Genomic DNA, 26,602 nt, shown 5'->3' on the forward strand with positions numbered 1-26,602 from the left:
CTATTAGATGATGAAGGTAAGGACATTGAGCAGGTCTCATCCATGAAGGATTTAGGTGTAGTCCTCCAAGATAATGGAAAGTTCGATGAGCATATCCAGTTGAAAGTTGGTAAAGCTTTTCAAATGTGTGGTTGGATATATCACACATTTAAGTCCAGAGATAACATCACAATGGTAACTCTGTACAAGTCGATTGCCCAGCCGCATCTTGAATATGCCTCGCCCATTTGGGCTCCAATTAGTTAAGCAGGTTTGCAAAAGGTCAAACAAGGTCGAACAAGTGGGACTGTACAATGTTCAGAGAAGGTACGAAAGGTATCTGACACTGTACGTTTTCAAAAGCATTCAAGAGCTTTGTCCCAACCCAGGATTTAGGGTCAATTGTAGTGACCGTAGAGGCTTAATGTGCGTTTTGAGAGCACCTTCAAGCCCTCGAGAATCCAGGCTAGTTAAAACAATGAAGTCCAACTCTCTCCTTTCTCGGGCTCCTTCATTGTTTAATTTGCTGCCCTCAAATATTCGTAGGGCTTATGTAGGCGTTGATCCAGTAGCAAGATTTAAGTCAGACTTGGACAAGTTTTTGACTAAAATCCCGGATCAACCTTATATTCAAGGATTAGCCAGATCAGCCAACTCCAATTCGTTGGTCGATCAAATATCATATATAAATAAAAGTCATGTAAAATAAATAATTTTCTCGTCTTAAACTGTTGGGATTCCAATCCCGGTAGCGGTAAGGAAGTCCGCAAAAAAAAAAAATCTCTTCTCCACCAAGGGAAAGGACAACTGCACCCGCCAATAGGCGGTTCCGGGTGCACTGTGCCAACACCCGCCTACTAAGTAAATATATGCCCAAAGGGTTCTTTGATCTTAACCAACCCCGATATGTGTGTGTATGTGTGTGTCCAAGATTGAATGTCAGGTTTGTCAATGGTGGCTGGTTCAGGTGCCTCTTGGTCTCTCGTACCACCCACACAGGCAGAGACATTAGCCTTCTTACCTCGAACTAGAGGGCTTGTCATCTCGAACAGATCTCTTCCACGTAGCAAATGGAACGCCAATTAAGAGCTACTGTCAATTCTTTGGTCTGTTCTCAGCATGAGGATTTTAACAAAATGATACTACGTACAGGAAGCTCTATTTTGAGCTCAGGGGCTTCTATGAAATATTCGAATGGTAAGTTTTTGTGTCTTTTCGGCAGTGAAAGATATTTTAATGACTAAAGTTGTCTCTTATTGGATTAAACTTTGAATTTGACCATTTTTTCTAACCCGTTCCGTCTGAACAGTACAGACAGTACAGCTTTTGGTGAGTCAGCTGCAAATACTAAGACTTTTTACTCTAACAGACTTAAAAATGCGTTTAATTAGACAAATTCAGATGTTTGTATTTGAGGCAGCCCATGGAAAAACTTGAGGAGTATCATGACAATTGGTGCTCAGTACTTTTATATTTGTAAGATTTATGCATTTTTCAACCACAGGACTAAAATTTACTTGTAGAGAAACTTTCCCGCTAGTAATACAAAGTTTAATATTGACCGATTACCTGTTCCATTTAGTTCCGTTAACCTCTTGAGCTTTGAGTTCGTCTTCAACTTGAATGATTATTTTAGAACAATGTGGTTTTATTTATCTCTGCATCTTTTGCTATTTATATATTACACAAAACTGACAAAAATACTTCCTGATCAGATGAGAAACGACATTGACAAACTTGACCCTCAACGAGCTTTTCAACTTTAGAGATGTTCAGCTCAATTCATGAATGTACTCGAGTGAATCATACCACGATTATATCATCTCCATTTGCACTGCCTGATCTCAAAAGGGGATAACTTCTCTTCTTCAGGTGGATTATCTGGTATCACTTTTATTTCTTCCTTCGTTGCGTCTTCTTGGGGTCCAAACCTAGCTCCACCATACTTTTCATAATGCGCTTCAAATAAGCTGCATTCGATTCTAAAGTCCCGCCGACTGCTCCACTCGCTTCAGCACTCCCAAGGGAGGATCCTGGTCGAACTTCCTCGCCATCACTAGCAAAATCATCCTCAGAGTAATCGCTATCCACATCGGATGAGGTGCAACGTTTGCGCTCTTTGTCGTAGAGCCTGCGCCTTTTGGTGTTGATCAGAGTCGAATGGGCTTGAGAGAGTGCGTCTAGAATGATTTTGCAGTTCTCGCGGTCTTCGGCTGAAAGGTCGTTTTGGTTGTCGGGACAAAGTTCCGTGAGTTTGGCATGATAGGCCTTTTTGATCTCCTCGGTGGATGCATTAGAGGAAATGTTCAAGAGTGCGTAGTGGTCGTTATTTCTGAACGGCGTCCGGATGTGCTTCTTCTGCTTCACACTCAATTCGATTTGGCATCGCTCGAGCAAGTGAATCGTACTCACACACTCGGGATCAAACTTGAGGGCGCTCTCAAAGTTCTCAATGGCCTGATATACGAGGTTCTTATGTCGGAAGAGCTTGCCACGCTCGAGAAAGGCCAATCGGGATTCTTTGAACCTCAACGACAAATTGAGATCCTTCAGCTTGTCCTCAATAGAGCTTTGGAGCATACTCAACAAGTAATGGATCTCGGACATGAACAATGAGTGCAAGGGGTCCACATTCAGTGCCGATTGGAGGATGGACTTGGCCACGCTCTTGTCGTCTTTGGCCATCTCTTGCTCAGCTCGGTGATAAAGATTTCTCATCTTTCGTAGATTGCTTTCCGTCGCCTGATACCTGGTCTTACCCAATCGTGCACATTCCTTCAGGGCACTTGAAAGCTCCGTAAACTTGTCCTCATTGCTCCACGATGAAGCGTCGGTGTAGTAGTCGTAAAGCGACTGAAGGTATCGCAAATCCACTTGGAGGTCCTCGTGAGGACGAAGTCTTAGGAGTACGTTCTTGGCCTCGGCATATTTGCGGCAATGCAACAGACATTCACATCTAAGGATCAAGTAATAATGACCTTCAGGACAAATGATTTCGCACTGAGACAAAGCCGTGATGGCTTCCGTCCACTTGGATGCGTCGAGAAGAGAGTTTGTTTCATTGAAGGCCTCCACCATCACGTCGCATTTCTTGGCATCCTCGGGGCTCAACAGGTCATCTGAAAGTCGTAAGCGGATCTCCGACGCTTTCAAAGCGTGGCCAGTTCGAAAGCATATTTCCAGCAATCGGTAACAAGCATCGGTCGAATCTGAGAGCTCAACTGCCGTTTGAGCGTCGGCTAGAGCCTGGTAGATCTTATCCAAGGCCAAATAACAATCGCGTCGTCGCTCATACAACTCCGGGTCTTTGGGATTGACTTTCATAAGCTTCGTCAGAGCCACGGCGCACTCCAAGGGCTTGCGCTCACTCAAAAGCTCTTTGGTCTGGGTTTTCTGACGCATGTAGTCTTCAGTGTACTGGACTTTTTGTTTTTCCTTCTTTTGCTTCTTTCTCATGGCATTTTGAATGCGTCGCTCTTCTTGTTTTTTTTGGCGTTTGGTCAATTGACGAACCTCGATCACGGACGCTAGACTTTCTCGGGATTCACTGCGTTCAATGACTGGATCTGGCTGACTGTTGACGACTTCTGCCTCCGTTTTCGACACTGCGACCTGGTCTTTAGTCGACGTGGTCGGCGGAGTCTTAGACTCGGTCTCAACTTCATTAACATGACGGGTCACAGAGGTTGACACATTGGCCATTTTATACCGCTTTCGGGCGACCTTTTTGGTCTTTCGAGCCTCGCGCCTCATCTCCAATCGAGTTTTTTTGGTATAATTAACTCCGGTGCCCGAGTCTACCTCCTCTCCTTCATCAACCAAGGAGGTGGGAGCGGTGAGGTCGCCGGCAGGGCCTGAAGGGGAGGCAGGAGGAGTATCAACACAAGGGGGCGGATCGACTGACGACTCGGATAACGATGAACTCGGAGGGACCGTAGAGGGCGAAACCCTCGAATAGGCGGGAATAGGTGGACCTGAAGGTTGAGCCCAAGTCATCACAGGCGACAGGGGACGCAAGATCTCGGGCGTGACTTGGCCGAATAGCACGGGTGAATTGGGGCGAGAATCGAGTAATTGGGCTAGTTCTTGTGCCTTATCGAGTTGAGACACGAGCTGTGAGCCGAACAACGGTTCAGAGGAGGGGTACGATATCACGGGAGTGGTTAAAAAAGGAGCCACGGACTCAGGGACCCAAGGCGGGGGGATCACCTCGATAGGGGCCACCCACACGGGCGAAGAGGTCATCGGTGGGGCGGGAGTACATGGCGGGGGAATGGGCGTCGACCATTGGGGGTGAAAGCGCGCCACATGCTTGGGCCAATCTCGTTCCTGACACAATTGGGAACAATATTGATGTGACGGACACTCCGGGCAGCCTAAAAGGTCGGGATTACAGAGAAAGCCGCAGGTGACACATCGCCGCGGTCCACCCGCTCGCCGACCAGACGGATGTGGCACGTGTTGGCGACTCAACACGGGCGGGGCGCCCGCCGCCTGACCCTTCTTCCCAGGGCGATTCATACTGATGGCCCTTCAATGACTGGACTGAAACAATCCAGGATCCGAAGAGAATCTGCCAGGGCCACCTCCAGACAATGGGTCAATGGATATCGTATCCGGAACCAACGAGCGCGAGCGTTCCCCTCAAAATCCAGGAAAGACGATCCCGCCGTTCAAGGCAATTCCCCGAGCGAGTCGTTAGGTGATATGACCAATCCGAATGGAGTGTTAGTTCGGTTGATGGATGGATTTACTCGCCAGGCAACCACCAACAACCAGCTCGAAAGGCGGATGAGAACGATCAAGACTGAAGAGTGGATCGAACACAGAGTACTCGAAGGAGGAGGAGGAGAATGAGGAGGTTAGGAAAATTACGAGTCAGTCAATGAGCGAGTCAAAGGCAGAGAAACAGAGACAGAGTAAGGAGGAGGAGTGTTGTGAAAAGTTTTTTCTTCAGGGATTCCGAGTTCAGACTTGAGACTTGAAGCGGGGGCTGGCTGGGCTTAGTCTCTAGTGAATACTACCATACTTCTGGATTAAGGCAGTCAGGGGGGCAGCCCAGGGGGCAGGCAGGCAGGCCCGAGGCCTGGCGTAGGGAATCCAGGCAGGCAGATGGCTCAGTAGCTAGGGCAGGACGTCGGATCGGGGATGGAGCAATAACGTCGAAGTGACCGAGGCAATGATGACGAGAGATAGGCCAGAGTTTATTGATGAGTGATAGGAGGCGGATTTGAGAATGCAAACGTCATATTTATCGAAATCAAATGCCGATAAAAAGTGATGAAAACGGGTATACAGTTTTAAGACAGTTTCATTTTGATTCAAGTTTGGTCGGAAAAATGTAGGTCAGAACTCTATGGCAATGATTGGGTCATTCAAGGTGTTTGAAAAAGCTTTTGGGGGTTAAAAATGAAATTTCTTTAAAAGTCAGTGGTTACTTTTTTTTTTTAGTAAAGCTATTGTAACTATTAATTGAAGTTTTTGAACTTCCTTGTTCCGACCATATTTTTGAATTTCCTTACACAAGGAACATTCCAATATCAATCATGTAACTTGTCTTGGAAAAAAAATCGAACCCTTTGAAAATTGACAATTATTGTGATACCTAGCTTTAGAGGCTAATTGAGGTCACACTTTCCTCTCAAGTATCAAAAGCTGTAATGTATAGATAAAACTGACACAAGTTCATTAAAAGACCATTAATGCCTGGGACCTTCTAGTCAGCCATCAAATTCGAGTGATCTGATTGGCAGTCAATTTTGATGAACCTGTAAAGGATTCCAGACGAAAAACAACAAGGACTCAGTAATTTCCAAAAAGAATTCATTCATTTGCGTTGCATAATAACTTGAAGTTTAGAATGGCTCTGTAAGTGTGATGGCTTATTTTGCATGTGAGGCAGTTTTGAGTCATCTTCATTTGTTTTTTTATTCATCTTTTGATTCAAAATACACCATCCATTCCTGTATAACTCTATGAAAAGAATTATCAGTTCCCACTCAACCAATGTGAACAAATTTTGGTAGTTCAGCAAGAGAGTGGCAACCTGTCTGATGTGTCCAAATCAAGGATATTGTAACTTAAACCCAAAGTTGTTCAAACTCAAACTCCATCACACTAAGGATTTACATCCCCCACACAGTGCCTGGCAGGGTGGAAAATTTTGGAAGTCAGACAGACTTTTGGACCCCAAGGGGACAAAAATGCCAAAAGTAAGTGCTAGCAGTTCAAAACTAAAGAAAGGGTGTTCGTAGGTGGAGAAGCAGGCAATAATATTTCAACATGAAAAAACTTACCTACTTCATTCAAAGAGCTAAGCAAAACATAAACCTATACATCCAAAGTTAAATAGAGTATTTTCATCAATGAGTAAACAATTAAAACATGCACATACCTACACAATAATTTTACAAACTTAGATGTATTTTAAGGAAGATAATTAATTGATTAAGGAAGATAAATTTTCAATAGATCAACGCATAATAATAATTAGATATCCAAGTAGCTGAAGGCTTTGCATTGACCCTGTACTGATACACACAGTGGTCTAGTTTCTATCGGCAGTTGCAGGAATCAACTAAGGCAATTCCTGTTAAAACCTCTTGTTGCCATAATGCTGGAAGTATACGGTCAACCTGAATTGGGCTACCATCCATAATACCATTGATAACTATATATTCCTTTGTTTTCTATTAGAGTACAAAAAGATTATCTTTTTCCATGTTTGCCCTTTCTCTTTGACCACTTGATAACACTGGGTCACACATTTTGCCGGTAATACCCTCAATGAGCAATGTTTATTTTAAAAATGTCAACTTAGAAGTAGTTTTGTCCATAATTTGAGAGTTTTGTAATTTTTGAACTCCAGCAGATACTTTTGAACACCCATGTTTTTTTTTAAATCCTACATATGAGCACTCTTTGAGGGCTGGGGTGGGTTAAATTGCTCGAAAATGAAATGTCCAGTTTGTAACCACGGCTTAATAAAACGGATCTTTTTATTGGAGTGTCACTTTCTTACTTAGAGTTGGTTTGACCTTTGCTTAAGGATCAACTCCTTTGGCCGTTGTGAATATAGAAAAAGAAGGACATAAATAATAGGTTTATTGCCATCACATTGCTTCGAAAATGCAAATGACTAGATTCACTTTCTTTTGGGTAATGTCGTGCCATTAATAACAATTGCATGCAACTGAATAAGATTTGATCAAACATTAATCATATTAATGAAATTTGATTCAGAATTATTCTTTCATCAAAACCGTCATCTTACTTGTGGTTGAAACTTTAGGTGAATGGAATATTAACAAATTTGTGAGAATGGAATTGCCTTTGATAACGAAACTTAGATTTCAGGCACGAATGAGCGTCTACATTCCACAAGCATGATGCAAAATTTCCATCAAGTGCTCCTAACTCCGCTTTCGAAGCTATTGAAAATATTTCGTCATCTTTTACTAATCCTCCTTATACTACCTTAACATCCTCATTCATACCTACATTCATGACGGGATGATCTTCTTGTGTCATTCCAAATTGTCGACCCACCCAAATCACGAAGCGATAAATCAATGCATGAAACCAATTCTTAAACATCGTTGCTCTTCCAATTCCCATGCAAACTCCGACATCTTTGATCATGTTTGATCGACATCCCTCTTTTTGTAATATGTGCTCAACCGAGTAAAATACCTCCGAAGCATCTAAGCTATTTGCGTCAACACTGAAATCACTCGATCTGTGGCTGTTCAGGCAGAAGCGAAGTAGGGTAACTAAATGGCTAAAATTTCAAAGCTCAACTGTGAATAGTTCAGTCAATATCTTGGTTAATGTGGCGATCACACCCAATCAAAACCGCCAACATCTAAACTTAAGGCAAATTTGATGCAAAAATCAAGGTTATTCCCTCCCTTTTGACTGTTTCAGTGATTCGTCAATCAAAAATCAGTTTCTGTAGCACCGAAATTTTTCGTTGAAAGTTAGCAATAGATTTTATTTTATGACTTCACCATGCTAGCTTGTGATTTTAGCTTTGGTTTGAGGTACTATGCCTTAAAATCAAAGGTTTCATAAAAAGTTAAGTTTGCAACAACTGTTTGTTTAATTTTGCCCAGTCACCTTTCGTCAATTGGACTAAACCGAATGAGAAAAAGCTAATATGCTGCTGTTTAGAAAAAGGTTCAGCGTCGCCTAGAAGAACAACCCTACGCCAATATGCCAACCCATCATGATCCAATTCCACTTCTCCAACTTTTTCTTGAACTCAGTCACAATCATTCCAAGCATAATCGAGCCACCAGGATTTTAATCCTGGTGATTCATACCTCTTATTCGAATATTTATCCATGCACTTCGGTTTAGTCTGGGTCTGACCTATTTCTTTCCATTACTTGCTCTTCCGATTCGGCAAAGCTTTTCACCAACTTGAGCTGAAAGTCTGAAGTCGAAGAATTCGATTCAAAATAGAGAATTGTCGTCTGGGATTGTCCCATTTTCATAGTTGGATTTCGTGAAACTGAGCGTGCCAGTGTGCCCTGGGTGTCGTGGTCTCCTTCCTAACTTTGCATGTCCCCAGGATCGCGGCCTAGGATCGGGGGGTGGCCTATTGTCACGCCCACCTACGGGTTAGGGCTCTCCCCGCTCCTTCACCCCACATCATGACTGTGGAAGAGGTCCGACCGCCCACCACTTCCAATCAGCATCAATCCGGCCCGTCCGTGGCTCCCGTGGGCGTGGGTGAGAGCACCTCCTTCCTCAAGTTTTCACAAGCCAATCCGCCCTTGGCCAAGGAATTTCTCAGCACCGTTTCCGAAGTCACGGGTAAGAAAGCCGTAGATAGATGGTTAAATTAGGTACATGTTAGATTACATTGGTCCACTTGGCAAATATGCGAAACATGAATGTAGGTGGAGACGCCATGAATTGTTTTTTTTTTATCTTCAGGTGTGACAGATGTGGATCTTTTGTCGGCGGCCTTTAATGCTACGAGTGCCCAAGGCCAGAACGAGAATAGCGTGGCCACGGCCATCGAGTGGATTTTAGAACGGCCTCAAAAGACCCATCTCCCGGCCCACTTGAACAACGAGCGAACCGCCTCTATTCGGCGACCCGCGCCGCTTCAAGTAAGTCAACATTAGATCGTATGAATTTGTAATCAATGGCACTGATTCAGATTGGCCAAACATTGGTTCAAAAGTGGATTTACAAGGAAGAAAGGGATCGTCAGAAAAAAGGGTAGAATTAAGATGCCTCGAGGAAAAACCAAGCAAATGGTTGGAAAAGTTCAGCGTATTAATCAAGCACAAAAAAAAGAACACACTGACATCAATTCAAGAAACAAACATATAGCGGGCTGGTTATTCAAGATATGATTTTTCCTTGTTGCAGACAACATTTCCTGTGGTCAATAATACAGCAGAGATGCCGCCCGCCGTCGCTATGAATCGGGCTGATTTGCCTCAACCTGCTCAGCCTCCGAATTCGCCCAATCAGCCGCAAAAGCCGCTCGTAGACTTGACTGAAGGCGGCAATGGCAGTGGCTCAGGACCCGAGTCCGGACCCGTTCAAGGGTCAGAAGACGCGGAGCTCCAGCGAGCCATCAAGTTGAGCCTTCAGGATCAGGGTCGAAGCCGCGAGTCGTTCGGAGGAAGTGCATTTTCACAGGAGGATCAGGACGTTTCACGAGCTTTGGAGGCGTCATTGATGGAATCGCAGAACGGAGCCAAACGGAAACGCGGCGAGAACTGGGTGGATCCTTTGAATCCCCATGATCGCGAACGCAGTGGTCTGGTAAGTGTCATTTGATTGCTATGATGTTTCAAATCTAAATCTTAGTTTCAGTTGGATCGTGTGTTTTGTTTTTAGTGGCCTGTCGGGTTGAAGAATGTGGGACAAACGTGTTGGTTTTCGGCCGTAATGCAGTCCTTGTATCATATCCCGGCTTTTCGTAATCTTGTACTCAACTATCACCCGATGGAGCAAGTGATGATGAATTTGAACGACCCGACCAATAACGGCACCCCTGGTAACGGTCAAGGTGATGTGGCCATCAAACCCACCTTTGATGACAAGCAGAAGAAAATCATCGAGTTCATGCAAGAGCTCCGAAAGCTCTTCGCCCTCATGGTGGCATCCCAACGAAAGTATGTGGATCCCTCGCGTGCTGTGGACATTCTCAGGGGCAGCATTGGATGTAGCTCGTCCAATGGAGAAAACAATCAGCAAGACGTGTCCGAGTTCACTCATATCGTGCTCGAATGGGTCGAGTTGGCCTTCAAGAAAGTGTTGCCCAAGAAAGAGGAGCGAATGGAAGAGGAAGAAGAAAACGCAGAGAATGTCGACCCGAATCTGGGTTGTGAGAACAATCGCTCCTTAGTGACTAATAGTGCGAGTAACAATGCCATGTCCAAGTTGTTCTACGGCTCGTTGCTCATCGAAGGCAATGTGGACGGGAAGGCTTTCTCGAAAAAGGAAGTGTTCGGACAATATCCCTTGCAAGTGAACAGTTTTAAAGACATACACGACTCGTTGGAAAATACCACTGCTCATGAATACTTTGATTCCTCCGGAGAGAGCGGCTCCGGCCAAGAACGATGGTTTACCGAATTACCACCCGTTCTCTTCTTCTCTTTGTCCCGCTTCCAGTTCAACCAAGAACGCCGTTTGGCCGAAAAGATTCACAACCGATTGGATTTCCCCGAAATGCTCTACATGGATCGATACATGGTGGCCAATAAAAATGTTACTCGGGATAAACGTGAACAAGTCAAGCGACTCAAGGAGCAGCGGGTGGAGTTGGCCTCCAAACTGGAGCGATTCACTCGCTTTGGCTCCGGGAATGAGAAGATCTCGCTCAGCAATGTGTTGCAGTATACGATGGACTTTGCTAGTGCTGGCCATGGGACCACCCAAACAAGTACCGATGGGACTGTTAGCCTCGCGCCAGATATCAGTATGGCTTCGCCCCCAGATGGTCATCAACACCATCAACCGCAGCAAGTACACCAACATCAACAACAACCCCACCCAATGCCTAGCAGTAACATGACGTCCTTAATGCAGGTGGACTCTCCTTGCCCTTCTCCGAAAATGACTCCAGCTCATTCGTTGAGCAATTTAGTCGCCTCAGGATCCAATAACGGACACGAAACAGCCAAAGACGAATCCATGCCTATGGATGTGGAGATGTCGTGTAAGGAGGACGAGGAAGCCTCTGCCTTGTCCAGCCATTCGAGCCAATACGAGTCCACCAGAGGTTGTGATAATGATCCAAACAAGACCGCTGCCTCGCCTTCGGTCATGACTTCAAATGTTGCACCTTGTCCCAATCACATATCCGAGGTTGAACTGAGAGTTCTACAAGTAATGTCATACCGGAGTAGTGCGTTCAATTGATCAGGATGTTATTAATGATGGGTTTTGTTCATGTTACAGAATTGTCTATCAAGGTGGAAGGCTGAGGTTAAGAGCGATGTGTCGAATCTGGAGTCTGCCATTCGCGAAATCGACCTGGCCATTGAAGGCATGTACAATGAAGACTGTTTGAAGAAACTCCAATACCGTCTGCATGCTGTCATGGTCCACGAAGGTGGAATTGAATCGGGTCATTATTGGGCCTACGTCTTCGATCACAAGAAGAAAAATTGGCTGAAGTTCAACGACAACACAGTAACCGAAGCGACTTGGGAGGAGCTTCTGAAAGAGAGCGTTGGAGGCCATTCAAACACATCGGCCTATTCCTTGGTCTATATTGATACATCGAAACCCGACACACTCGCTGAATCCGATCGAGTCATGGGTAAGAATGTCACCCAACCAAACAAACTATCGTGATGTACTGCCTAGTACTAGATTACGATGCATCCTTTTCAGAAGGTGACTCATCCATGGAAAAAATGGAATCCGGAGCGATTGAGTCTCTCATTAACATTTTACCCAACGACCTGGCCAGCTTTGTAACGGAAGACAATCTCCTATTCGAGAAAGAGCGTCGCAAGTGGGATATTGACCAAGAGAACCGCAAAAAGCAGGAAGCCATATTGCGTGAATGCGCCGCCGGGACCAACACCGATCCCAATAGCGATGTAGAGGTAAACCAACAACTTTAGCCCTTGCGCTTAAGCTTCATCGATGGAGTTTTACTAATGATTTGTTTGGTGCTTGTCAGGTTCTCCAAGAGAAGCTCACTTACGTCCACACTCATGCCAAGTTGTCGATGCGGACCTCGTGCGACATTATCAAGGCGTATATCGCGTCTTTGCGCGAAGGCTCCTTCAGCTTGCACGCGGCTCTTGAAACCATTTCAGAGAAGACTCTACATCACTATCAACGTCTCCTTCAGCCATCAGATTCGCCGGAATTTTCTGAGGGCCGTCTCGAGTCGTTCATCTTATACTTGCTGAAGAACGGAACGTCCAAGGAGCTTCAGGAAATGGCTGTTCTTGAGCAATTTTCTTTACCGGGTTTGGATAACGACGGTCAGCATGCTTCGGCTATTCGTTCAGCATCGGATGAAAAGCTGATTACCTTGCGGAAAACCAGATCTGTGGCTGCTTTGGAATTGCGCGAGTGGCACCAGGCATATCATCTGTTCCGGGTGTCTGCCCATTGTTACGTTATGGGCGTTGACAATTTCTTGATCCAGAAGTTTGAGTGCAGTTTAGACTTGTTCATAATTGCTTACAATGTCAGTGTCAAGATCATGGAATCTCCTCCCAAGGTAAGGTATTGACTGACTAATGGCAACCAATGTTTTTGAGTTTACCCAGGCTGTTCGTGTTGTTTTCAGGCGAGCTTTAAAGGCTTAAGAACGACACCTTTGGTCCAGGCCCTTTGTCAATCTCTGCTTGAGGTGAACAGCACTCTCATCAAACAGTTCAAACTCGGGGAGCGCCTCAATGACATTCTCACCAGCATTCAAAAGCTCGTGATCCCGGCCTTGATCATTCTCGAGAACCGGATTGCCCGCCAAGAGAGCACGATGAGCTCCAACGTGCCCGGTCAAAAGCCGTCCTTCATGAACCAGACGTGCGCTCGCTTACGTGAGGATTGGTGTGCTCTCTTGGCCGAGCCAAATCTCCCACCAGAATCATCTGCCTTCACCAGTCAGATTCTCGAAGCCGTGCTCGATCCGACGGTGAAGGGAGGCTTGGATCTGGTGATGGAGCAAATTCCGAGAAGCTGTGATCACATTGAACAGAGTGCGGACCTGAAGTTGTCAGTGCGATATCGAGATGCCGTCAAGCGAATGCGCGACTTTCAAAGTAGTTTAGCCTCGACTCCATCAACGACGACGATCGCTAATGCGACGACTCCTTCAATGAGTGGAGCATCGCCATCCTCCGGGATGAGGTCATCGCCTTCTAGTGACAGCAACAAACAAGTGTCTGCTTCTTAATCTTTGTTTGCAATTCCTCTTGATGATTGTTTCTCTTAACATTTATTTATTTTTTGGGACTCAAGTTTGGCCGTCCCTGCTCTTTAGAAGTTCACAATCATGTTGGCCTGCGACAACCCGAGATAAATGAAATAAAATGGTGTAATAGCAAACGCGGGCGCACTTCCAGTTCCTTCATTATTAAAAACATCCGATCAATACAATACTCAGTGAAATGGGTTCTACATACCGGCGGCATTCAAGCGTTTCGAATAACCGCCTCCAGAACTACCAAGGAGATTCGACTCTTGCCTACAAATGCTTTCATGCACGGATGGTCATCGAAGACGAAGACGCTCTTGAAATCCTTGCAACAAAGACGACATCGCACCCATAAACGATGCGCATTTGGCTTCCGATGATGATGCTCATGCTTTAAGTGATCCTCGACCATTCTCCTATTCGCACCTCCAAATTTTCTGGGAGGCTCACATTCCCGACAGAGGGTGTAGTAGAAATGTCGCGGTATCGAGATAATGTCATCGCGTCCAAATTTGGTTTTGACATGGCCGCTCTTGAAATGAATTTGCATGGCTTTCAGGGACGAGCAGCAGAGGGAACATGTCTTGCATTGAAACAGTTCTTTAGGATGAGATAGCACAAGGTGATTTGAAGCATCGCGAGATTCGTCTTTGAGCTTGTCACAGAAAAAGCAAGTAAATCTGGGAGTAGGAATTTCGTTAGAGGGAGGTAGATAATGGGACAAAGACTTTGGCACATTATAGGAGACAGTTGGCCGTTTCACGTTTGCGCTCTGTTCCATGCTATTCAAGAAGTCTAAACGATCCAAGTGCCGTTTGCTTTGTACGTGCTCGAAAAATTCGCTAATGTTCACCGTCAATTTGAGCGGGAAACAGATCGAGCATATCATATAGAATCTTTTTGATTTGGTCTTTTCCATAGCAGAGTGATGACTTCGTCCAAGGAAATGTTGCTGTAAGGAAAATGCGGTCGGACAAGCCCTTTCGCAAATTCGGCACAAGTACTTGCGGTGCCAAGCGAGATTGAATTCCGGAGCTATTTTAATCTTCTTATAGCTTAAAGATCCGGTCGGGTACGAAGATGGGCTTGGAGACCTAGAACATGAGTGAGATGTTTCGTATTGGGATCATTGTTTTCTTGTGTATGAAAACGACTAATAAATATATGCAGAACCTGGATCTCTTTTTAGGCGATTGGGATCCGCTGGGAAATGGAAAATGATTGCTTGTGTTCACCATATGGTCCAAGTTGGCATGGTGTTCTTTGGAGTGCAAATGAAGATCAAATTGATCACGATTGCAGCCAGGAAAGGCGATGAAACAGATATTGCAATAAAGCAAGTTGATCGTGACAGATTGAGTCTGGTGCTCAAGAGATCGCAAATGCTTATCCATGTCTTCACAATTCGGAATGATTAGATCACAAGCCAAGCAATAGTCCGGAGCATTTCCTTCCTTCACTCTAGTTTCGGGCTCTTTGTCGATGAGGGTCACTTTAATATTAGGCCGGAAGGTGTCCTTGTCATCAATCTTGGTATCTTCGGAAAATATTAGCTTTTTTCCACTTTTGTGCTCTGGACTTGGTGGGGAGGGCTTGTATTCTTTGGGCGCTTTGCATTCTGAGGCGTCAATGAAATAGGGTTGGGTCTGGTCCAGTAATCGTTGGGAGAGATTGACGCATCTCTCATAAGTCATGGGGAAGTGAGCCAACCATTTGGGAAAGTGGTTCGTCACGAAGTCACAAAATCGACATTTCATTTCAAACTCACCCTCGTAAGATCGAGTGCTAATGTCCTCAAGCTCAAATTTCAGCCCTTCTTCAGGATGACATCTATCGTAATGATGAATAATGGCCTAAAATAGCAACAATCGCATGGTGTGGTAACTGTGATGTTCAGGTTCACATTTGTGACCACTTTAGCGGATCATTTCGATGAAAATCATAGTCGATGCTTCATTTCGACAAATTATACAGGCTCTGCCAAACTCCAGAAAAATACTTCAAACGCATATACAATTCTATGTTTTTTCTTGATATTGGTAGCATTTCACGCCAAGGTCATTTAACCGCTTCATTATATTCCCTATCGTGCGGCTAACATTTATAACCATCAACCTAGGTTCACAATTGAAATAGAAATGTCGCATCTATTTTTCGTCAACTCGGCGAGTTTGAGATATTCGATGAGGCTTTGATTATAAGATTTGAATTTCATTGAGTAGCTCCCAGCGCAAGAATTATTATCAGAAACAAATGCTGAAATACTTATATTGAGTCGACTTTTTAAAAACCTAAAATGACGAAGCAGAACTGCAAAGCTGACGTGCTGCATTCTTTCTAAAATAGTTGCTTTTTCATTTAGATAGCCTCTCTCTTTGAGTTTGGCGCTATTGAACGTGTGATATTGTCTTCCGTTTTCTAGATCCGTTTCTCACCTCCAAACTTCGAGCAAAGAATCGAGTGGGACAACGCAGACAAACGATTTGGCGTCCATCCAAAGGTGGGATCGTGTCCCGATGCATCTGGTGAGAGAAGACATTGTGTTCCAACCGCAAATGGTCCCCCAGCTCGTAATAAGACATGAATAAGGGCGAGGTGCCCCGGATATTGGAGCGGATACAACGGAAACATTGGAAATGCAGTTCGGGGTGTAGTGCCACATGCTGAGACAAATCCGGCCAAAAGGTGGGACAGAACGGGCACGGTTGGAAGATGACCTCATCCGCCGACATGGTTGATTTCAGATGAAGAGGCTAGTCCATGGGTCTTGACCGGTCTTGACTCTCGCTTTTGAGGTGCATGCATTCTTGGTCAGTAGGAGCTACTAGCTAGTACTAGATACAGCGAAAGTTAATCAGTTGGCGGAAGCCACAAACAGGATGGCCACTTTTGCCAATCGATTTTCGATTGTCGAATTCGTATATATTTCAATGTGGACTAATCTCGCTTTCGTCTCATTGAAGAAAACGCTATTTTGATCTTCTGGAATAAATGCTGTTTTAAACGGCCTGATTTTTTTTCTCCTTTTAGTCACCAACCATAACTATTTCAAGGGTGGAGACAAATATGTTTATCAATTCCATCTCAGATTGCCTACAAGAAGATTGTCATTATGTATCTTGTTCAATTTGGATTTAAAACAAATGATTAGGAATGTGTCGGAGCCTCAAAATAATTGGTGTGAATTTACATCATTACGATTAACTGCAAGGCATCAATATGACAATAATTTCTACTAACACTGCATCCATGAAATACCAATAAGGGCCCTTATTTGCAACGTCACACGGCCCAAAGAAAACGGGAAGAGACACGGTAGATTGATAAATAAACTGCTCCTGCCTTGCCTTGAGCGCAATTTCTTTTCCGGACATAATGTGACCCGGGGCATTAATCATAAATAAGATTTTGATAGAATTAGCCAAAAACAACACAAACACATTATAATTCAATATAAAGGAATTTGCCCAATCGGCCCTTTATTTGGTAGAGGCTAAGTGACAAAGCGCCCTCTAAAGTGTAGAACGTAAAACATATTTCGTCCAGTGGAAGGAGGCTATCATCATGTAATAACGCGCTTATCACTGTCTCATTATCTGAATCACGTCTCGGGTAATCGGTCTTAAATGAGAGAAACACCGCCTTATCCCTACTTCCCGCACAAATCCACCAAGTACCTCCAGAGTACAACATGAGCAACATTCAACCACCACCAACCTGGTTGAATCAGCTGTTGCATTCCTCAGAGTTGTTTGTTTACAAAAAAAGCGCAGGAAATATTGAAACAGTGAAGCATTCACCCGCCTCTCTTGGGACCCCGATCCGTTCATGTCCTCGTCCGCCAGATTCCGCTCCTTGACCGGGGATTCAGTCGAGGATGAAACCACCAAAGATCCCGGTCTCTCCGTCTATCCGCTCAATCCCACGACTGAACAAATTCACGAAGATCAAGCCTTAGAAGAGCAAGAAGAGGAACATCGTCTAGAACAAGAAGTAATCCTACATCGGCCTAGCTACTCTAGATATGTACGTAGATGTACTTGCATCATCCAATCCTTGACTCATTATAGATTGCCAAAAAGTTGGAAGGCGCGTTTGACGATATTGAGCTGGATTTGGAAGAAGATGAAAGTTTCATGGACGAAGGCCATTCCGACTCTAAAACACCTCGTCATGAAGGTCAGCCGTCTCGTGTGCCCGAGCACTTCCTCACTTCTACGCCTTACATTAGAGGCGGAATCGATCTGGAAGGCGGTACGCTCGAGGCCGATACGCCTCAACGAGAAGATACGCCCAGAAACGAAGGAGATTCGGGCCATTTTAGAGTCCAACAAACGGGTATTGAACGTCAAAGGAAAACACATTTAATTTTGCACAGGAAAGCTGATTGCAACCATTTGTATTCTTTATCTTCCTTTACAGCCAATAACGAACAGCTCGAAGTTCTGTATCTGGCCCGCGGTCATGAGATCGATCGTCTCAAGCATGAGATAGAATCCTTGAGGGGCGAGAATGGCGGGGAAAATCGACGTTTGAAGCATGAATTAGCTCTATTGAGAGCCGATAATGAGCGGGTAAATGTTCAATTGGAGCAGAGCCAACATGCCTATCAATCCACGGCCGATGATAATCGCGCTCTCAGGTCTGAAATCGACGCCTTGAAAGGGAATGTACTAAAACAAGAAAAGTCCAAAGAGGAAGTAAGTAAAGATCAGATGCTTGATTAAAAGAGGATATGTGAGTGCCACCGTGCAGCGTCTTAAGCAATCGATATCTTGAGTTGATTTATGTTCGTAATTTTTAGCTAATTGCCCATTCAGAGGCCTCGGATCATATGATTCAGACCTTACAACAGCAATTGATTGATCTTCAACGCAAGGACACGGTTCTGAAAGCCCGAGAACATCATGATGCCATTGTCAGTTCATTGAAAGAAAGGCACGAAAATGAGGTATTCAATTTGGAACAAGAGGTGGATCGTCTGAATGCTCAGTTGAAACGCTATGAGAACGAAATGGATTCGTTAAGAGGGAAAATGAACGAGACCCAAAGGCAACATGAGAGCATGCTCATCGAAAAATCAGAGAGGATCGAAGATCTGAGCCATCGATTGGCCGAAACCCAGAAAAAACTTACTCAAGTGATCGTGGCCAACTCGACGCACGACATGGAAAGCCGAATAGGTGACCCTTTGAAGGAGATCGTGGATTTGAAGACCAAACTAGGATCAATAACTCAACAAAGACATGAGCAAGACAAACACATCCACGACTTAATGGTAATCAGAGGAGGAAAGGGATATCATTATTACGCGAGAGATACTTCACGATTGGTGTGTTTTAGGACGAAATCTCGGAGTTGCAAAAACAGTTACAAGACTCCCAAGGAAAGGCCCATTCTTCCGCGAAGGATCAATTATATGAGCTTCGATTGGAATTGAATGCCAAGGATGAAATGGTGGTCGAGCTGAAGCGTCGAGAACGTGATTTGATACGGCAATGTGAAAAGATGAAAGAAGACATGTTAACTATTCAGCAAAAACTCCGGGAGGTCGATAGAGAGAGTCTGAAAACCAAGGAGACCATTGACCGGAACGTGGAGCGGGAGCTGGATTTCTTCAAGGACGAAAACCATCGAAAAAACGATCTTCTGCAAAAACAAGAAGAACGGATCGAAAACTTGGTCAGTCATTGGGAAATCGAAATCACGGTAAGCGGATTGACAAACATTCTTTTTTTTTTTAAATCTTACGAGAGTCGAAGTATCATTTCATCATGATGGTACTTGCCTGTTTTGTATCCTAGAAAATCCGTGCCAATCACGGTAAAGACAGAAGAGAGTTGGAAGAAGTATCCAAAAAGTATATCAATCTGAAGAAAAAGGTGATTCATTATCAAAAACATGTCAAAAACAAGGAGGCCCATTACATGAACGAGATCGACAGATTGCGTGAAACATTTCAAAACACTCTTTTAAACTATAAGAGTAAATTGGACGGAGCCTACCAATCGCGTGAAAAAAAGGTAAAAAAATATACATCATCACTTTAAACTTTGATTAAGCAATGCATGAACCATGTTTTTCTATGATTGAACCAGATTGAGGACGAATTGCAGACTTTGAAAGACAATTTTGAGTCCGAGCTCCATCGTTTGGTTCAGGATGATTTGGTCGAAGGTCCATTGTCGATGGATTTGCATCCAAATCCAATGAAGCACTCTCATCAGTCGAGCGATGAGGAGAATCGACCTCGAAAACATCTTACAACCTCCAGCCAAATGGCGAAAATTTTCGCTGAAGCCACAAGAGATGCAAAGGAGCAACTGAAGAAACCATCAGAGCGATTGCCATTGTTTCAACAGAATCATTGATTAAAAAAAGAGAAAGTTTTGATTTCACAGAGAAAGCTTATTTGCCACAAGGACCAAATAAAGATCTTCCATATGACACGGATACTCGTGGTGGATGTTACCCAACAATAATTGCATCATTGATACTAATAAACTTCATTTCGTGACGCAAAAGAAATCAATCAAAATCAAGAGACATATCTATCACACATAGAAAACAGATCGATTAGTGAGGGAAATACTGTCTTGTCTCATCAATCGGGTGGAGTTCATCTTGGCCAAACCCATTTGGATGGGAATCTTCCGATCGAAATATTCCACAAGGACGGCTTCATTTAGCACGCAGGCCAGAAATTGTTCAAAACTGATGGACCAGTTCTCGATAGGCTCAGGGGGCAGATTGGGCAATTTGGGAAGGGAGCTCCCAAATTCCTCTTGGGCCTTGGAAGAGCTTTGAACTTTTTGTCCCACCTCGCCAATTTGGAGCAACAAAGTTCCTACTATGGACACGGAATGATACAGATTCTCAATGTCAAAGTCCACCATGGCCGGATTCGAACTGGGTTGCAAGAACATATCGTGGAGGGTCTTCCATAAATGAATAAAATTCTTTTGCGGCAAAGGCGGAAACTTCTTCAAGTCGGTTTTAGACTCCGAGCCGAAAAGGATCTTGTTCAGCTCTTTCAAGTCACTCTCTTTTGCCCTCGTCTCGGGTTCATCGGCAGGAATATCCGCAAAGTCCAAATCTGGAAAGCAGTTTTCGCTTACTTCATGCAAATCAATCCAACTAAAGTTTGATGAACTTACCATCATGATCAAGAGACGCGGCTGACACTTTCTTTTCCCTCGAAGGATCATCTTTCCCGATAAAGAAATCACTGGCATCACACGCCATTTCTGCTCCATCTACAGAATCCGGGCTCTCTAGCTCACCCGGAAGAACCACTCCAGGCAAATGAAGACAAAAGAGGAGTTTCAGCTTTTTGATGTGATCTCCTTTGCAAACCATGTCCAAGATGTAGACAAACTCCTTGAAGTTCAACAAGTTGTCGTCATTCGTATCCATGAGTCGGAAGAGTCTTTCGGCCAGAACTTGACCCATTTCAGGCCCCTCTCCCCAAGGACTAACATATTGAAATACATTTTTGAAAGTATCCAAATCAATTTTGTACAACTCGTAGTAATGTCGGTTGGGATCGGCTTTTTCCTGTGGGTCAACGAACATAGCGCTGGTTCTTTCCAATTGTCCGTTTTTAACCATGACGAAGAGTGCCTGGATCTCATCGTCCGTGATTTTGGTTTGGGATTGATCAACACTTCGAAGAACATGTTTCATTTGCGTGTCTTCCAAGTTTTGAACCACTCTCAACCGATGCTGGAGTCGGAGTTTTTCAATAGATTCCCGAGTGATGTGCTCAAATGTGTGGTATGATTCATTTAAAAGCAAGGAAATCGTTGGCTGACGATCGACTTTTGACGGCGATTGGTGATAATCAGGATCATCACGGAGAATCGACTTGAAGAACTCGGTTAGCTTGGTCATGGCCTCGCCTAAAACATCAACAGTTACATTTTAGAAGTCTCCACCACATGGAATAGAGTGACATTCTCTGCCGCCTTACCGTCATCCAAGCACTTCAATAGGAAGCTCTCGTTCCTCGCCAAGATGATCAAGGCCATTGTAAAAAGAACTCTGGCTCCATCGTAGAAAAATGCATCCATAACGTGAACGGCGGTTTGATATGGCATCACACTCAGAAAGATTGTCAGGAACCACGAGAGGGAAATGGACTTGATCATGCCCAGCTCTTCAAGCCGGGAGCTCAGATCAGGGATCTCGTCCTTGAGAAGCTCATCGAGTACCCCTTGATCAATCAAGGCTCCAACCACTTTTGTGTTGTAGTAATCGGGTAGGAAACGCTCACAAATGGCCACCAGGAGCCAAAATGCATCCTCCTCCGAGCAATAAATCAACAGCACGGAGGCCACGATATTCATGGCTTGACAGTAACCAATTTGAGGATTACGATGAGCATAAGCACTCAAGATTCTTCGGAGGGCGTTGATCCCAATGTCCCCCTGGAAAGCGGGATGCTCGGGGAGGGAACGGTGAAGATCTCGTTCGATCTCGTCATTGGCCACCGTTTTTAACCCCTGGGATTGTTCGACCATTAGATTGTAATAACCTGGATGGGACAACTTTTCATGGACGGCACCAGATGAGTTCATCCACAACTCACAGCGGAATCTTTAAAAGAATTGGGTCAGACATTGACTCATGAGTAGATACTGTCTCACCTTACCGATCAGGAATGCCTTTAAGTATCAGATTTGTACATTCCACAGTTCTAAACATGGACACTCCTCGTCCAAATTCGCTGAAATGCTTCTCCCACAATATTTCCTTGGTGGCCTCCAATGATTGGTCCAGATGATGATCCTCCTTGAAAATGTTCATTAGCGGTTCGCAAGGTTCCATGTTTTCGAAACTGCCCGAAGACGAGCAAGTTGTAGGGAGTGAAACATTGGTCACATAATCACTGCCGACTCCACTCCCACTTCCAGATCCGCTTTTGGTCAGAACATTTTCGCTGGGATCCTGATAACAAAAGTAGCCAAACTTTTTAGGCTCTAGTGCAGTGCTTTCAAAAGGAGAGCAATGGCTTCTTATAAGGCTAATGGAGGTACTTCCAGAGTAGGAAGATTAAAAGTTCCGCACTCTAGGTAAAGAATGTTTCAATGTTCAAACAGTTAAATTACACAATATCAAGTCAGCTGTTGACAATTTTTATATGCCCCGGGAAAAGAGGTTATAAGTCGATTGATCTTCCATACATTGTATGCCATGGAGCTAAGTCACTGGAAGGGCTAGATACAACTATAGCTAATCGCTAACAGGTTTTTCGCTCTCAAGTGAAATCCCATATTAGCAGTCACGGACTTCTATAAATAGAGCGAATATCTTTGAAAATCTGTGATTTAGTTGTGATTATATTCTGATCAATGAGTAAAATAAATTTGCGAAAGATTTCATACTTTCAGAGCTACTTTTACTATTTACACGTTTTCCCCTTGTTTCAATCAACGGTAGGCTGTGATAAAGTAATGCTCAAGAAAATTTCAAGCCAATTCGAAAGATAAAACTGTCATACCTCAAGTTTGGAGAGGAGATCCGATAGCTTTTCAACCACGAAATTACGATCAGGGATCTGAGCGAAAATAAAAGGCTTTTTCGTAGTTTTCATGGCGATGGAGATGGCCTCGTCCACTGTATTTCCATTAGGTTGGGAATCAGTTTTCTCCACGCACGTCACGTCCCTCAGGGGGATGATTAGACTTGCTAGATTGGCCACATGGGATTGAAAGCAAATGAAATTCTGACTGATGTACAACCGCCCAAAGCGATACTTCTGGTTGAAGGGGGTCCAAATGTAGCACTCGACCTATAGAAGTCAACCCATGATTATTGAAACCAATCAGTTTTGCCTAAGATCAGGACTAAAGCCGAACCTGCCCGTCCAGTTTCTCCGTGTTTGGCACTTGGAACAACATACGAAACTTCTCGGACATTTTTCGGGCGTCCAAATCTCGCTTGAGAAATGAGGCCTTCTTGGGCACATTTTTACTGCGCTTCAATAGGAGCTCTAGATCGTGCTGATAGGTGTCATCGTTGATAAGTTTCCGCATCCCGAGATTAGCCAATTGTTGTATTAGAGCGAACGCTTCTACGCTTGACAAGAAGAACGAAAAGTAATACACCTGATCCCGGGTGGTGATTTCCACCGACTCGGGCGCCAAAATGGTGTGACTTTTGTTGATCTGGGTCACATCGGTCCATCTACAAGTAAATGATGCAAATCAAATAGGAATATCTGACCATTCATTCCATGAAAAATGTCGTTTTGCATTACCGGAGTAACAATTTGATCTCTTGACCCAGGATGTACGAGTAGAACGCCAAATTGTTGACCGTAAGATAGGCCCAACCCTGTCGGGGAAACTTGCCCTTCCAATAAGAGGCTGAATAGTAGCTCACCTAAAAATATTTTTTCGGCCGCTTTCAAATATGTCCATGACTCAATATGAAAAAACGTGACAACTTACCAATTTATCATCCTCGCTCACATTGAAAAGCCTGCGGAATTTCTCACTGGCCTCCCGATAAGGAATCGACTCGGCGTCTTCGACAGAGGTATATGCATGTTCGGCCTTGTCAATGGCCAAGAGGCTTTCGATTTTGGCACGGACAAAATCCGAAGCCTCCTCGGTACTGATATCTGTCAAGGTCGGCAGCAGCTCCTTCTCCAACCATTGCCAATCTTTAAGAGCCTCGCGGGATTCCATGGCCTCGGATACGAGTAGATACACCTCGGAATCTTCACTCTGGTGCAAGATTCTATATACAAAAACAGGACAAATTTCATGTCAGACACATTGAAGTCGGTTAAGAGTGGATATTTTGGGACTTATATGTAGAAAAAAGCCGGCCGATGAGGNCAGATGCTGCGGGTTCCATATCGTCGAGTCTTTGGGAGCATCTGTGCCATCGCTGACCGTCGCGGGACAACCCGCGGCGATGTTCCTTCCGTCATGGATGATCTGGATTTCTGAAAGTGCCAACGCAAAATTGCCGCGTGACGTTCGGCCCAACGACTGGACCTCCAGCCGGATAAACCTTGCACTCATATCTTGCGTTGGAAACACAACTGGATTCATGTCAGACACATTGAAGTCGGTTAAGAGTGGATATTTTGGGACTTATATGTAGAAAAAAGCCGGCCGATGAGGCTTTTCGATCTGTCAAAGCCGAAACAACACCCAAAAGAGTTTTTTCAGTCAAGCAGGACTTGGAAATTATGTACGAAAACCTGGGTAACAAAGTATTCTTAAGTAACACCACATCTGTCAAACCTTGACAACTTAAAAAAACGTCTCATTGTAAAGGCCACAACTAGTCCGCCTACGGTTTGGTCCTTTCCAAGTAGTTTCTCCTACCGATAAGTGGGTGGTTTGGTGTTGAGCACCGTGTCCCAAGTGCCCACCAAAAGCGACGAGAGGCCCTTGGTGCCGCGCCCTTTGCGTCGTTGGAGCAGGAAATGCGGATTCGCCCGTTCGATGGTCCATAACGGCCCGCTCACCAACACCTCGCTCGGCTTGACCCACATCCTAAACCACGGGTGGGCGTCACCCAGTCATAGACACACTGTTAATCGTTAGCCGTAGACTAGAAATGGCAATGAGGTCTTGACCTTCGACTCAAATGAGATCGTTTTCCCTTTGATCGATTGGATCGAGTTGTGTTCTAGTCAGTTTGATCAGATCAGTCGTGAAAATGAACTGAAGTGACGGAGAAACAAAACACTACACTGACAGCTGAGTAGAGTTGTGCCGATTCACTGATTTGACAGAAAAGCTTCGAGTCCAGGCAGGCACGACTCATGAGTAACCATGTACTAGGATTAGGAAAATAATGCTGATTTGGGGCCAAAATAGATCAGACATCATTAGAATTGATATAACATTTCAAAAAATGGGCTAGTTTGAGATTAAACTAAAAATCCTATCTATTGTAACACAATGGGTGGCAACCTGCGACCCATTCATTTGATTTTGGAGTAATTGAACAAACTTGATTCCTTTTTCAAAGGGCTGTAACCCAGAAGATTGTAATATTTCGACTTTCCATTACTACTTTTTAGAAGTCAACATTTGGTTTCCAATCGTTGTAGTCTATTCATCTGGCCTTCTGGCCAAGTGTGATATACGAAACCTCCATATGTACCGAAAAAAGGTTCCTATATCTAGAGACTACTTTAGTCTCTACCTATATCCGGGTCGTTTCTATAATAGAACTCTGTTGTTTTTTTTGTCGTGATACGGTAGTAATGACTAATGACTAATGACTCTGATCAGTGCAATGTGCACTGATTTGATAAAGGAAATTATATTGATGTTTTTATATATTTTCAAATGTTCACAGGAAATTCAACTCCTCCAATTCTTTTTTGCCCGTTTGAGGACAAATCATGCAGATTTAGGGAAAAATCCAACGCTTTTCCCACCAAAGTTTTGGAGCTCGCTGAGAACAGACGCATTTAGTTTGCTCTCGTTCTTATCTCCCAGGAATTTCGAACCAAGGTGTGACTTCCTCTGTTGCTCCTTGGTTGCTGTGCACGTGTAGTGTTCGTGGTGTTTGTGTGTGGGTCATACCACAGGAATGAGAGAGCTCTCGTATTGGGAGAGGTTAGAACGGTTGGGATTGTACAGTACTCAGAGAGGGTACGAAAGGTAATCTGATATTGTACGTTTTTCAAAAGTATCCATGAGCTTTGTCCCAACCCAGGTTTAGGGTCAATTCTAGTGACCGTAGAGGCTTAATGTGCGTTTTGAGAGCACCTTCAAGTCTTCGACAATCCAGGCTAGTTCGAACAATGAAGTCCACATCTCTTCTTTCTCGGGCTCCTTCATTGTTTAATTTGTTTCCCTCATATTCGTAGGGAATACGTAGGCCTTGTTGATCCGGTAGCATCTTTCAAGTCAGACTTGGACAAATTTTTAGATAGCATTCCAGATCAACCCTACATTCAAGGATTAGCTCGGTCTGCCAACTCAAATTCGTTGGTAGACCAAATATCATATAAAAATTGAAAGGTAATAAATAGACGAATTATAATCTTTCATTTTAATAGTACTGGGGATTACATTCCCTGTAGCGGTTAGAAAAGCCCGTGAAAAACCAAACCAAAAAAAAAAACAGTTTACTATATCCGGATTCTGCTTCTTTGTTGACTTATATAACTGACGTAACTTGTCAACAAAAATAACAGTTTCAATGAAAATATTGCTTATACCAGGA

General features: G+C 44.1%; 5 protein-coding genes across 5 annotated transcripts; 2 read left to right on the top strand and 3 right to left on the bottom strand.

Moving 5' to 3' along the window:
* Nucleotides 1-1,606: 1,606 nt before the first annotated feature.
* LOC131888189 (dnaJ homolog subfamily C member 7 homolog) lies at nt 1,607-4,947 on the bottom strand. Its single transcript, XM_059236984.1, has one exon. It carries the CDS (start codon nt 4,498-4,500, stop codon nt 1,873-1,875), a length of 2,628 nt encoding a protein of 875 aa, XP_059092967.1. The 5' UTR covers nt 4,501-4,947; the 3' UTR covers nt 1,607-1,872.
* Nucleotides 4,948-8,405: 3,458 nt separating this feature from the next.
* Nucleotides 8,406-13,527, top strand: LOC131889467 (ubiquitin carboxyl-terminal hydrolase 25-like). The gene is made up of 8 exons (XM_059238573.1): nt 8,406-8,799; nt 8,923-9,101; nt 9,367-9,768; nt 9,844-11,340; nt 11,413-11,776; nt 11,851-12,068; nt 12,146-12,697; nt 12,767-13,527. Exons 1-8 carry the CDS (start codon nt 8,637-8,639, stop codon nt 13,373-13,375), a joined length of 3,984 nt encoding a protein of 1,327 aa, XP_059094556.1. The 5' UTR covers nt 8,406-8,636; the 3' UTR covers nt 13,376-13,527.
* Nucleotides 13,528-13,533: 6 nt separating this feature from the next.
* On the bottom strand, nt 13,534-16,390 carry LOC131889470 (uncharacterized). The gene is made up of 3 exons (XM_059238576.1): nt 15,832-16,390; nt 14,570-15,249; nt 13,534-14,490 (listed from the first exon to the last, which is right to left on the bottom strand). Exons 1-3 carry the CDS (start codon nt 16,126-16,128, stop codon nt 13,614-13,616), a joined length of 1,854 nt encoding a protein of 617 aa, XP_059094559.1. The 5' UTR covers nt 16,129-16,390; the 3' UTR covers nt 13,534-13,613.
* A 722-nt stretch (nt 16,391-17,112) lies between these two features.
* On the top strand, nt 17,113-19,849 carry LOC131889469 (centrosomal protein of 152 kDa-like). Its single transcript, XM_059238575.1, has 7 exons — nt 17,113-17,389; nt 17,467-17,734; nt 17,819-18,096; nt 18,201-18,674; nt 18,740-19,105; nt 19,201-19,419; nt 19,495-19,849. The coding sequence occupies exons 1-7, from the start codon at nt 17,225-17,227 to the stop codon at nt 19,765-19,767; spliced, it is 2,043 nt and encodes a 680-aa protein (XP_059094558.1). The 5' UTR covers nt 17,113-17,224; the 3' UTR covers nt 19,768-19,849.
* Nucleotides 19,850-19,886: 37 nt separating this feature from the next.
* LOC131889468 (TBC1 domain family member 9-like) lies at nt 19,887-25,194 on the bottom strand. Its single transcript, XM_059238574.1, has 9 exons — nt 24,742-25,194; nt 23,851-24,142; nt 23,658-23,782; nt 23,257-23,584; nt 22,899-23,189; nt 22,050-22,345; nt 21,369-21,994; nt 20,554-21,297; nt 19,887-20,492 (listed from the first exon to the last, which is right to left on the bottom strand). Exons 1-9 carry the CDS (start codon nt 24,909-24,911, stop codon nt 19,951-19,953), a joined length of 3,414 nt encoding a protein of 1,137 aa, XP_059094557.1. The 5' UTR covers nt 24,912-25,194; the 3' UTR covers nt 19,887-19,950.
* Between the last annotated feature and the right edge of the window lie 1,408 nt (nt 25,195-26,602).

This window comes from Tigriopus californicus, chromosome 10 (genome assembly GCF_007210705.1).
Source record: "Tigriopus californicus strain San Diego chromosome 10, Tcal_SD_v2.1, whole genome shotgun sequence".
Lineage (NCBI taxonomy): Eukaryota > Metazoa > Arthropoda > Copepoda > Harpacticoida > Harpacticidae > Tigriopus > Tigriopus californicus.

What these genes read in the sequence shown, in the direction of transcription:
- LOC131888189 (XM_059236984.1), bottom strand. Translation starts at nt 4,500, where the DNA reads ATGAATCGCCCTGGGAAGAAGGGTCAGGCGGCGGGCGCCCCGCCCGTG.
- LOC131889467 (XM_059238573.1), top strand. Translation starts at nt 8,637, where the DNA reads ATGACTGTGGAAGAGGTCCGACCGCCCACCACTTCCAATCAGCATCAA. An exon ending in GGCGACCCGCGCCGCTTCAA is followed by an intron (nt 9,102 to 9,366) that starts GTAAGTCAACAT and finishes TCCTTGTTGCAG; the next exon opens with ACAACATTTCCTGTGGTCAA. An exon ending in ATCGCGAACGCAGTGGTCTG is followed by an intron (nt 9,769 to 9,843) that starts GTAAGTGTCATT and finishes TTTTGTTTTTAG; the next exon opens with TGGCCTGTCGGGTTGAAGAA.
- LOC131889470 (XM_059238576.1), bottom strand. Translation starts at nt 16,128, where the DNA reads ATGTCGGCGGATGAGGTCATCTTCCAACCGTGCCCGTTCTGTCCCACC. An exon ending in TCTTTGCTCGAAGTTTGGAG is followed by an intron (nt 15,250 to 15,831) that starts GTGAGAAACGGA and finishes TTGCTATTTTAG; the next exon opens with GCCATTATTCATCATTACGA. An exon ending in TCGCCTAAAAAGAGATCCAG is followed by an intron (nt 14,491 to 14,569) that starts GTTCTGCATATA and finishes CTCATGTTCTAG; the next exon opens with GTCTCCAAGCCCATCTTCGT.
- LOC131889469 (XM_059238575.1), top strand. Translation starts at nt 17,225, where the DNA reads ATGTCCTCGTCCGCCAGATTCCGCTCCTTGACCGGGGATTCAGTCGAG. An exon ending in AAGAAAAGTCCAAAGAGGAA is followed by an intron (nt 18,097 to 18,200) that starts GTAAGTAAAGAT and finishes CGTAATTTTTAG; the next exon opens with CTAATTGCCCATTCAGAGGC. An exon ending in ACCAATCGCGTGAAAAAAAG is followed by an intron (nt 19,420 to 19,494) that starts GTAAAAAAATAT and finishes TGATTGAACCAG; the next exon opens with ATTGAGGACGAATTGCAGAC.
- LOC131889468 (XM_059238574.1), bottom strand. Translation starts at nt 24,911, where the DNA reads ATGTGGGTCAAGCCGAGCGAGGTGTTGGTGAGCGGGCCGTTATGGACC. An exon ending in TGAGCGAGGATGATAAATTG is followed by an intron (nt 23,783 to 23,850) that starts GTAAGTTGTCAC and finishes AAATATTTTTAG; the next exon opens with GTGAGCTACTATTCAGCCTC. An exon ending in ATCTCCTCTCCAAACTTGAG is followed by an intron (nt 22,346 to 22,898) that starts GTATGACAGTTT and finishes TTTTGTTATCAG; the next exon opens with GATCCCAGCGAAAATGTTCT.